The sequence below is a fragment of the Lissotriton vulgaris genome, chromosome 4_1, assembly GCF_964263255.1.
Source record: "Lissotriton vulgaris chromosome 4_1, aLisVul1.2, whole genome shotgun sequence".
NCBI lineage: Eukaryota > Metazoa > Chordata > Amphibia > Caudata > Salamandridae > Lissotriton > Lissotriton vulgaris.
Genome location: NC_141691.1, coordinates 1,472,266,520 through 1,472,278,911, shown reverse-complemented (window position 1 = coordinate 1,472,278,911; position 12,392 = coordinate 1,472,266,520). Strand labels below are relative to the sequence as shown.

The 12,392-nt window shown below is 43.4% G+C and overlaps 1 protein-coding gene across 1 annotated transcript in view; it reads right to left on the bottom strand.

Annotated features, from left to right (window-relative positions):
* Positions 1-12,392, bottom strand: part of SPIDR (scaffold protein involved in DNA repair) — a 2,344,543-nt gene that overhangs the window by 668,030 nt on the left and 1,664,121 nt on the right. Inside the window, exon 11 of the mRNA XM_086965726.1 lies at positions 7,243-7,404. Within this exon, the coding sequence (XP_086821852.1) occupies positions 7,243-7,404 (162 nt within the window). The remainder of the gene's footprint in view (positions 1-7,242; positions 7,405-12,392) is intronic.

The following is a 12,392-nucleotide window of genomic DNA, read 5'->3' as shown; positions in this document are numbered from 1 at the left end:
AAGCTACTTATCCTGAAAGACAAATGGATGGTGGTTATAAAGAAACCTACAAGCGACAAGGAATGGGAACCATTACTATAGAGTGCTACAAGTGTATCTAGAAGCGCTAGATTTATGCCAATATACTTTAATTACAGAGTCTATACTACACTCAATTGCATAAATAGATATAACACTCGGGCCGAGGCCAATTGCCTGAGAGACAGAATAGAGGATGCTGATTACTTTTTTTCACAACAAATTTTATTAGTTGATCAGGTAGAAGCAGGTATACAGTACTCCACAAACAGATGCTGATTACTTTTGCATGGTATGAAACTGTAGAGGGCAAACAGACTTCTGGGAAAATGTTGTATCATTAATGAGGCTACATATAGAAAATCTAGAGCATAAACAGACCTAGGTTGAATATATACAAATCATAAGTCTTTACACAGTCTAATAAGAGATTACACTATCACATTTAGGGTCTAGGAGGGTGTTGGACCTGGGGTTACCAGACCACATAGGGCAGCCTGGCTACGAGTAGGAAGGTCTAATCTAAAGGCAACAACTATGTTAAGCTTGCGTCACACCCTTCAGTAACATAACGTCCATCCACTCAAAAATAAGGACAATACACCAGTTTAGTAAAATACGGTCTGCTTTATAAAAACTCTTTGTTAGGTTTACGGCTTCTAGCAGATTTCAGTACATTAAATATCTTCACATGCAATTATTAGTTTGTGCCAAATTCTGTATGTCATTAACAATACTTTCTTCTCTTTTCCTGAATGAAAGGAACTGGGTGATAAATTCTGTAACTTAAGCAGGCATTACATATATTGTACAATCCTAGATCAGGTATCAGCAATTGTCAAGCTTCTTTACAATATGGCAAGGCTGTACATTACCCCTGAGGTCTCAAGGACATTACACACAGGATGCACCGGCTTTCAGCAACAGTTCCAATATTGGCACCCTTATGCCTCAGTGCAAGCAGCTGGGAGTCTGAATGAAGACAGACAGACAGGATGTTACTTCATTTAATAAAAGCTATCCTAACTTGATCCAACCCTCATTAGGCAAAACAGATCCCACATTGACTCCTAACGGGCACTGAATGCTCTGTGTAAAAATGCAGCCCCACACTTTCCTATCCCCGGTTCAGCCCTGGTTCCGTGGTTTCGGTTAATGGACAATTAAGCTTTCCTACGCAGTTAACCTTGCTCAACCAGGGAGGCACTGAAGACAGGAGGTCACGATCTTATGGGGTAATATTCATGCCACAGCTCATCAATTGGGGACTGTCCTATAGCCTGGGTGAGAGTTCACGGCCAGTACCGCTGTCCCGCTGCAGTCCCAGTCTCGCTCCTCACCTCCCTCCAGCCAAGAGCCCCCAGCTTACTCTCTGCTCGAGAGGCTCTGCCAGTGCGATTCCACCACGATTCGGGACTGCTGTCCGGGGACTGGGGAAGGCTACACCTCCAGCCGATTTGGTTCGTTTACCCGGCTGCAGCTGAATCCTGCCGCTTTCGCTCCGGTGGTTCTCGCGGCGTCAGTCAGCTCTCCCGGCAGCTCCTCCCCGCCGTCTCGACACACAGGAAGTTCCCCGCCTACGTCCGGCCTCCTCCAGCACTGGTCCGCCTCTTCCGACGCCCCTCAGACTTCCTCCAGAAGTCACGAAGCCTCTGACGGGTCCTGCTTCCACCAGCACATGGAAGGAGTCCACGCCGGATTGGGGCGCCTTTGCCCCACAAGGACGTCAGCTGGCTCCACGAGTCCCACAGTCACGGAGCCTGGACCGGGTCCCGCTTCCACTGGCACACGGAAGGAGTCCACGCCGGATAGGGGCGCCTCTGCCCCACAAGGACGTCAGCTGGCTCCACGAGTCCCACAGTCACGGTGAGTCCTCGATAACTGGGCCAGTTCCCTTCCCGCAGGCAGCACAAGGGGAGAGTCAAGCTCCGCGGTTACTATGGATGACCCCTCAGAGCTAGGTTTCTTCAGCTCCTAGTAGCAACTCAGTACGGAGTCCCAAGGGCATTGGGAGTAACACAGGGGTCTTTTGGGAAACTAGATGTGGACTGCCATGGCAGGGTTTGGTCAACACAAGTGGGGTCAGAACAGCCGGCCCACAGGTCGATCTAACTCCTTATAGTGCGCTGTCCTCCTCCTCAAAGTCGCCTCTCTCCTCACGAGTTACACCCTGTACTCTCACTGGTCACTCCTCACCAACAGCTAAAATGGCCGCCCTGGCTCTGACCTTTTATAGGCTGGCTCTGGGTACCAGAACCCTCCAGAAGGTTCTAGTACCTTCCTAGTGTAATCCTATGGCCCAGGTCTCTGAGGTAAAAATGTGGCAGTTACCAGCCACCATTTTGTGTGTTTATGTAGTCAGTCAGAAAGGCACCTAGGCCTCAAGAAAAAGACTATGAGGGCAAAGAGCACCTAACCCCTAGGTCAACACCTGAAAACCCAGTGGACATAAAAAATGAAAAGAATTGAGAGGCAAAAAGGGACAAAAATAAATAAATAATTAGGAGGGATTACCCAAAAGAGCAGACAGGTCTAACAGAGGGGAACGAGTAGCATGATTAATTTATGGCACGAAACACATGGTATGTAAGGCATTTGCTGGCAAGGACATATGAAACAATTCAACAAGCAGCAGGACAGACATTGAGGGTTGGAGCAAAGAGTAGTATGAACCCCGAGAAAAATACCAACAGAAGGAGATAGGAAAAACAAAGTTTGGGTGGAAAAGCAACCTTAAAACAACACTACCCAGGGGTAAGAAAATTAAGCCGAGACCGAATTAATGGCAAGATAACTAAACTAAGACAAAAGCACCCGATCGCCCATAGAGACTGTTGTTTTGGCTATACAGATTTCACAGGCATACAACATATTTCAAGCACAAATGCATACAAATGATGTTCCATTCATATTCTTTATTTCGGTACATGGTACCATAAAAGATACATTGTTAACCACATACATGTATACTAAAACATCATCAACAACATGATAAAAAAATAAAAGAGAGCATATCAAATGCAATAAGGTGCAATTCAGGCAAAGGAACGGAGACACTTATAAGGGCATTTGTCATTACATTAAAAACCTTAATAAATAAATCAAATGAATTTATGAGGCATGTACAATTTAAAATATAAATTCTTTCTTTAAAATAATTCTGGATGGGGTAAATCATAGGTTTCAAGTCCAAGAATAGACCAATTAAAATGTCAGACCCAATTTAACTCTTATATGGTTTGTAGCTAACAAAAATCTACTGATTCCAAAGACAAAAATCTGACTAGTATCATTTTTTTAAGATCCTTCCTGCCTCTTTGTATGATCTTACGCCTATGTTTATACAGAGTGGTCTAATCCATTTCCTTCTAGGTACCACATAGGCCGAACAGAAAAACAGGACATGATAATCATCTTCTCTCACTCTACTAGAACATAAACTGCATGTATCGTCACTGTTAATAGACCACTTTGCTACACTTGCATTTATCCTTAAAATGCCGTATCTGTATTTCATGTACAGTGTCTTAGCAAGTGGTGGACGAACCTCATCAAGGAAAGATTCATACTGTGCAGTATCTTTAAATGAGAGGAAATTAGTTGTTATTGATCCATACGTTTTTGCATTCAACACATTCCAATCTTGATAGGCCCAAAATGATAATTTCAATGATTTCCTTGAGACTTGAGATAAACTGTGCGGTTCATCCCAAAAATGCGCCAAACCAATCCTGGTGAAAAAATGATGTTGTTTCCTTTATTTTGATTACAAATGATGTAGGCAATAATGTAAAAATAGCATTAAACTGAGACACCATAGTTAGCAGGAAAATAATGCCATATTGCTCTGAATATATATATATGCTTGTCATTTTAATATAAAACAATAAAATAATGTTTAAAATGTAGGATGTCTCTAACCTTTCAGCGCTCCGCTGGACAAACTGATGCTTACATCGAAAATAAATGCTGCTTTGAGAACACGGTCAGTGATGTAAATAAGGCTATATATACACAGTGAAACAAATCTTTTTAATGTCTATCATTTGGGGAAGTTTATCTTAGTAAAATGTTCATCTCTTTAAATGTCCAACTACAGGAATCAACATGTGAAAGGTCAATAGTTAACTTATGGAAAGCGTCAGGCACAGCTTTGAACTGTGTGCAGCATTTCTAATACATTTTTGTCGGATTAAGCAAGAAAAATTTTGTTAAAATGTACAAACTACGCAGCAGCCAACTTCTACGCTCCCAAACGCCACCTCCGATCAGCCAGTCACGCCCTCGCCGCCGTCCCCTGCATCCGAAGAACGACTACAGGAGGAAGGTCCTTCTCCTACCTGGCCGCCAAGACCTGGAACTCCCTCCCGACCGACCTGCGCCTTACCCAAGACCACCTCTCCTTCAGGAAGAAGCTCAAGACCTGGCTGTTCGAGCAGTAGCAGCACCCCCCCTCCCCCAAGCGCCTTGAGACCCTCCGGGTAAGTAGTGCGCTCTATAAATGTCTTGATTGATTGATTGATTGAAACCGCTAATTATGCAGAAATCACCACAGCAGTGGCCCCAATTATATGCAGGAGACCATGACACTTGATTTTTAGAAGCAAAAAGTCATTGTTGTTGGCCTATATGGATGTGAGATTATTAGTGGGTGACCTTTCAGTGGGAATGTTTGTTTGGTTGTATATTTACATTATACCTAAATGCAGTGACTGTACTCAAAATAACATTGAAATAGATTGTGTGCTTGGATGTTGTGGAACCCAAACTGATAGGAAGTGACCACAAAGCTTGGAAACTAACAATTACATTTTGTGTTCTAGAGAGTGTTAAGGTGGGCTGGAAATTGTGGGATTGTGTTTAAGTGGGTAGGAAATTGAGAAAGGGCTTACCCTCTTATATATACATTTCTAAGCTAGCCACCTTTCTTATAGGTAGCAAGACGATAGCATTTTTCTTTTTAGAAAATCTCTGACAGTGCATGAAATATGACAGCCCACACTACTCGACTATCTTCATACCCTTTCCTCTGTCGAGATTAAAACACTGGGAAGTATGAGGTCTCACCATATTACTCCATTCCACCACAAAAAATCAATTTGCTGTCTCTCCTGACTCCATAATCTAGACTCCCAGCAGAAATAAATCAGAGATTCTGTCTCGACTACCATCATGGTACTTTCTGTTTCAGGCAGGATGACCACTGTGCTACCCAGATATGCTTATCATTAGCCTTTGATGAAGAATGCAAGCCAGTTTTGACTCAGCCCGCCCTAAAAATTCACTAGCTCAAGCCTAGGCACCTACCCTTTGGGTAGCAGGTTGGTGTGATATTTACCATCTCCACAACTATCTTCCACCCATCTGGCCTTCCTGCCAGATTCGCCGCTTTTAAAATACAGGACGCTAGGCTAAGTGCTTTTTTACAGTGAGCTGTAAGCAAATCTTGTCCATAAATGTAAGTTCCACAAGCCTTTTAATGAAAGGTGCCCCCTAAATTTGCATAACAATAGCAGTTAAGATTTCCATTGTAAAGCTGCAATATGCTTCATGCATATATTTCACAATTTTTCCGTTGTGAGTAAAGAATTAACATCACATAATTATCTCTCCTGCTGTCAATTTACCTGTACCCAATAGCAAACTCTGGCTTTTGTACAACACACCCGGTCTCGTGAAACAATGGAATTTGAAGACCCTCTATCCACAATGCTCCTTTACATTTTCCTGCTCCTTTACTTTTTTTCATGATCACTTATTTGCATCTACTTGCCCCCCTCACTCACACCTTGTTTAAGGTGTCATTTGGGGGAGGGGGGGGGGGGGGGGGGGGGGTCATCCAACATAACAAAGGTGCGTCGTTCAGTGTAGGCAACCCCAATAATAGAACAAATCAGTCAGGTTAGGTCCTTCACCGTCCCAACCAGCGCCAGGCATTGCTTTGGCTCTCCCAAACCATCTTCACATTGCAGCCCGTGTGTCTCCTTGGCTGGGCTACAATTCACGATAATTAACATATCTTGGCAAATTACAGATTTTCATTAACCCCTTGCATGCTGATGACGGCCCCCGTCCATCGTGCACTACGGCGCTCGGGTGCGGATGACGGCTGGGGGTCGCCATAAACCCGCCCCCTTGCGATTTTGCCGCACAGGCGCAGAATCGCGGCCGCATGCAAGGGGTTAAAGAAAAACGTGAAAGTAAAAAACATAACATAACATTTTAGAAATACCTTACCGTACCCCTTCTAAATGAGACAAACAAATGTGTTTCCAGAGACTCAAGTACTATCTAGAACAAAGCCCTATGATACTTAAATCTCCACAAGGTATTTGAAGCATTTTTCCTTCTGCCCAAGAGGATGAAACAATTTACCTGGATATCACTGTCTTAACTCCTTCAAGAAAGGCCTGCACCCCTATACAAATCGCACCATCAGTGCCAACTACAATAGACACATATTTGAATGTTCTTATTCTACACTGCATTTTTATATGCTAAGCTCCTATCACGTCAGTGATGTAAAGTACTTTGTAGCCCTTTGCGAATTCGTTCTCCGCGTTATAATATCATGAATAAATAATAACATTTCTATGTACATAAAGAAATGTACAAACCACGCCACATTTGGCCCCTCATTCTAAAAATGTATGGTAATAGGGCTATCAAGATGTTTTCTCTCCATTGTAAACGTTTCTAAAAACTACCAGCTGGTTTGCCAGTAATAATGTACGTCTTCCATTGATTTCCAAAAATGCCCTGACATTCTTTTTGGTAATCCATAGAAAACAAATGTTTCTAGGAATTCTTTTGCTAGTTATTTCCTAAAATTTTAGATAGGTTTAAAATGCTCCCAAAACGGCTGCCATCAATGTTACCACTGGACCTTCAATTTTCACATTTTTTTCTACCATGTTTAACACCTGTCTTGGTTTCACTGTTTTTCATGTCACCAGGGCCACATATTTGGAATTATTGCGCCTTTATACGAACGTAGTCTGTTACTGTTTACTATTAACCTTTGAAAAAAAAAACATTTAGCTACCATTTCAAAAGCATTCTAAGAACTTGTGTGTTAGCGCCCTAAAACCAGTGTTTCAGTACTGTTAACACATTTCGGACACTGGTGACGATAGTTAGGGAAAAATAAGATATGGTTTGAGCGGAGGCTTTTCACAAGACAGTTAACTACCAAAACCGCTCGACCGTCTAATCCGCTCTAACCTTCCTCGTGTGGTTCTCTGAATGATCTTCATTCCAGTCAGGCAGCAGGACTTGCCTTCCCAGTCCTTCTCACGCACTTCCGGTTCTTCCGGCGCGGGGACAGGAGCGTGCAGCTGCAGTTCACTGAAGATTCCATATCCGTCTTGCACGAGGAGGCACAATCTGAAACAAAAGAAAGCACACGGTAAACCACGGAAGACTGTTCAATGTCAAGAGTTTCAATTCACGTCTGGGGTTTTCATCTTAATAGCAGCAGTTAAGACAGCTGATTGTGAAAAACGGGGCCATTATTCTTGGAACACCAATGCCTGTGCCATCAAAGACTCAGCAAACCTAGAGTTCTTGAACAGCTGATTGCAACTGCTTCCAGGTGTTCAACTAATGCATCCTAAAGACAGCAGATAAGTGAATTAATTTCTCAGTAAAATCAGTATTCATGAAATCACCAGTGATTTATGGATTTATTAAATAAGTAGAATATCAGAGGACTTTTCGCCAAAACAGAACATTGAAACCCTGTCATAAACACGCACCAATATAGCCCTTGAGTGCCTATAAAAACAGAAAAGTAATTCCATGCTTTCTGGACGAGGTCCAAAAAACAAGCAGATTCAAGTAAACAAATCGCATAATGTTATATCCAAAACGGTAGATTGACCGGAAGATAAGCACGTAATACCATGCTCCCAGAAGGCAACAGGGTTCCTAAGACTGCAAGAATTAAGAGTGGGCAACATTTCCAAATTCGGTCCAGCAGAAATTCATGCAAAAAATAAGAACATTCTCCACAGACTATATGTATGATCCAAAATAGAACAAACAGGTAATATCGTTGGTGCCTTTGAGGTTACATTATGCATGCCGCAGGGTAGGCTGGTCCTGGTGATGCAGAGTTCCTGTAAGGCCCCCAAAAGCGAAAGAAGAAAGGGTGAAAAGAAAGAAGGGGGAGAGAGAGAGGGTAAGGAGGGGGACATGCCCATATGTTGGTTATAACCCCCATGCCGGTGGCGTTCGTGCGGGAGTCCGCGTTCTGTGCCTCTACGGAGGTTTGACGATATTACCTGTATCGCCCCTTGCATTACCACTGTACTGTATTATAAAATTTCTCAATAAAAACGTTTGAAACCAAAATAGAACAAACACTAGCAAGGCAACTATTTCTGACCTTGACAAAATGTTGCAATGATAATATTTTTATTGCGAAAAGAAAAAGAAAACATGCAGCCACCTAAACCGGACAACCTAAACTTGCAATAAATATGTACATGTTAGAACATTTGCTAAGGTCGACGTTTTACTAGTGATCTTTTTCTAAAATAAAAAAGCTGTCTAGCTGTGCCATGCATTTTATTATTATCATTAGTTGTGCAGGAGACACAAATCTTTAACCAACTAGCCAAGCACTCAAGTCACAGTCAGATACTTAACACACTACAACAACAAATTAAAAAAAGATTACAGATGGTAAATTACCATCTAACTGAGAATCCAAAGCACAGCATAAAATAAAGACAGTTTTTAAATTGAATATAAAAATTAAATAAAATAAAAAAGTATGCTGACCCATCTTGTTGGTGAAGCTGAAGTGAAAGGAATTATTTTGAAAGGAGGGTGCACGATGAGCCCAAGCTTTGTGAAGTCATTCATAGTAAAGGAAGCCAACGGGTAAAGTTAGCTGACCCATTGTCATATGCTAAGGTGAGCAGATGCAAAATGTGAATGACTATTTATCAGCCAAAGGATAAAGCCCGCGGACCAAAAGCACCTTCTATGCAAGTACATTATATACAATTTATTTTTTATAAACAATAGTCTGGCAGTAAGCTAAAGGTTATCTCACATGCACGTTGCCGATACAGGCACTTTAATGGATGCTACAGGCCTCAATCTCAGTCATTCCTAAACCATGGAAAGCCCCCCAAGCAATGTAGCTCATATCGCCCTATCTCACTTCTAATTATTATCGTTAGTTGTGCAGGAGACACGATTCTTTAACCAACTAACCAAGCACTCAAATCACAGTCCGATACTTAACACACTACAACAACAAATTAAAAACGATTACTGATGGTAAATTACCATGTAACTGGGAATCCAAAGCACAGCAAAAAATAAACAGTTTTTAAATTTAATATAAAAACTAAATAAAATAAAAAAGTATGCTAACCCATCTTGTTGGTGAAGCTGAAGTGAAAGGAATTATTTTGAAAGGAGAGTGCACGATGAGCCCCAGCTTTGTGAAGTCATTCAAAGTAAAGGAGGCCAACGGGTAAAGTTAGCTGACCCATTGTCATATGCTATGGTGAGCAGATGCAAAATGTGAATGACTATTTATCTAGCCAAAGGATGAATCCCGCTGACCAAAAGCACCTTCTATGCAAGTACATTATATACAACTTTTTTTTAGAAATAATAGTCTGGCAGTAAGCTAAAGGTTATCTCACATGCCCTTTGCAGATACAAGCAATGTAGCTCATATCGCCCTATCTCACTTCTAAATGTGGATGCAGAACTGTTTGCTGGAGTCATGGCAAATTAACTTAACCCTTTGATGCCGGGGCTAATTGATCCAGATCAGGCTGGGTTCAACCCCTCTCATCAGTGTGGGCAAAATACCAAGCGCATATACCATCTTATCGACAAAGTGCACCGCTTGCAGGAGGAGGCTCTATTGCTGGCTATAGATGCTGAAAAAGCGTTTGATCGAGTGCACTGGCCTTATCTGTTTGCGACTCTCAAACGCTTCGGGATTGGCATGCGGTTCGAGAACTGGGATAACAGGAGGAGCTTCTGCGGGCTAGTTGTTGAGCGGGGTAGGAGGCAGGGCTGCCCGCTCTCTCCGCTTCAATTCGCCCTGTACATGGAGCCTTTTGCCCAGAAACTGAGAGATAACCCTAAGGCATTGAGTATCCAATTCGGGACCGACCATCACCTGATTAGCCTCTATGCCAATGATATTATCTTCTCCATCACTCTGCCCCTATCCTCGCTACCAGACATTGTCTCAGAGTTTAAGGCATTCGTTGTGACGTCGGGCTTTCATTTAAACTCGCAGAAATCGCAAATCTTAAACGTTACCGCAAATTTGGACACTGAACAGTCCCTGCGATCCCAGATTCACTTTCAGTGGATCGAAGAAGATCTCCCCTATCTGGGACTTGTCTAATCACAAAGTCTCACTAAAACAACTCAGGCTAACTACTCTAGAATCACTGCCCAAATTTGCAGAGACTTAGCGCAATGGCGCCAACTGCCTCTCTTGTGGCTGGTCAGAATAGCTGCAGTTAAAATTAATATTCTGCCCGCGCCCTTTTCATCTTTCAGACACTCCGCCTCATGCCACCACCTGGAGTGATCAGCAGCCTCCAAAGAGAGACTGAACGCTTTATATGGGGGTCAACCAAGCCCAGACTGCAAAGGCAGCTGCTGCAACGATCAAAACAAGAGGGGGGCCTTGCGATGCCTAATGTCCTGCGATACTATCAGGCGGCGCAGTTTCGCTACCTGGTAGAATGGAGTCGCCTAAGACGGAGAAGCACTAGGTCTTCATTGACCAAACAGTGGCGGGAGCTCACTTTTGGCACAAGGCTTCGCTTCTTCGCGCTCACAGGTCTTGGGGACTCTATTCGTCCCCCGTAACCAATCCAACACTTAAAGTATGGACAGGGTGGGGGAAGCAGCAGGGCCCTTGTCCTTCCCTTCTCCCTCGGCACCTTTGTTCGCTAACCTACAGTTCCCTCCAGGTATAATGCCAGGTATCGCTAAGTGCTGAGCGGAGAGAAGGTACAAGCGGATAGGCTGCCTCTTTGACCTTGAGGGTCTTATCCCATTTGACCAACTCAAGATTCAATATTCCTTGCTTGAGCAGGATCATTTTACTTGCACCCAGCTAACACACTGGTTGCTTGAAACTGAGACACGCCCTAAGGTTGGCAGACCCATGACTTCCATGGAGAAGTGGTTTTCCTCGAAAAAGACGATAAAAAGCTCATCTCTGAGATCTATCGCCACTTGATGAAAGTACCTTGTTCCTATAAAACCTCAGGCCAGATTCGCTGGAAGGCAGAATTGGGTCGCACATTTACAGACAAATATTGGGAAGAGATATAATATAAGCCACATCACATGGCACACAATTTAGGGCACACTGATACAGCATATCAAATTCGCTCGTACTGGTACTAAACCCCGGCATGCATACAAAAATGGAATGCACAGTGTGACAGCCAGTGCTGGCGAGGCAGTGGCAGTCCAGGAACCCTGCTGCATCTTTTATGGCACTGTCCATAGCTTTCTAGGTTTTGGGAAATGGTTCTGCATGACACTGATAGCGCCTTTAAAATGGAGACCTCAAGGTTCCTCATACACCCTTCTGGGACTTTCCAATGCACTCACATATCCACTTCGCTCCACCAGAGGGTGTCAGATTGCACTGGCCTTAAACGCCACACACAGGTTACTTCTGACCAACTCAGGCACAGATACAGTTCCGGACCATGGCTTCATCAGCTGTGGTCCCTGCTGGGTACAGAAAAGCCGTCAATGGCGACAGGCACGATCCTTCTTCATATACGAAAATCTGGTGTCAATTCATTTCTATCCTGTCTAAAGAGTTCAGGGAACTGACATGCCCAGCTTACCTGCGTATCCTGAGGTTGCTACCCAGCCCACAAGATGAGTCAAAGGCATCGTGAATAAACTGCCTCTTAAATCACAAGTTGAGCTAGGGTACTCTAGGTCCGCTGCATGGCTCTGATCTGAAGGGGTGGGGGTGGGGGAGGGTGTGTAAGTGGGGTTTTGTTTTGTCTGTGTTACTTTGTATTTTGTAGTTTTACCTGTTACTCTTAGGCCTGCACACCGATTAGTCGCACACAGCAATTTCATGCTGAGAGCTCTCAGAGTCAATACCGAATACGACGTTCGGTGTGCACACTAACAAGACTCTACTGTCTCCTAAACACCTGCTCTCTGTACGCAGCCGGCTCTTTTTAGATTGTAGGTGGCATGCTGTGTGTTACTACTGTGGTACTGTGATAACTGTGCCTCTTGGGCATGGAATTTGTACGCCCTCATACAATTAAACCTCGCGGCCGGCTCGGTTGGGGTTATAGGCGGCTTGCTGTGTAAGTGTTTATCCATTATGTCTACCA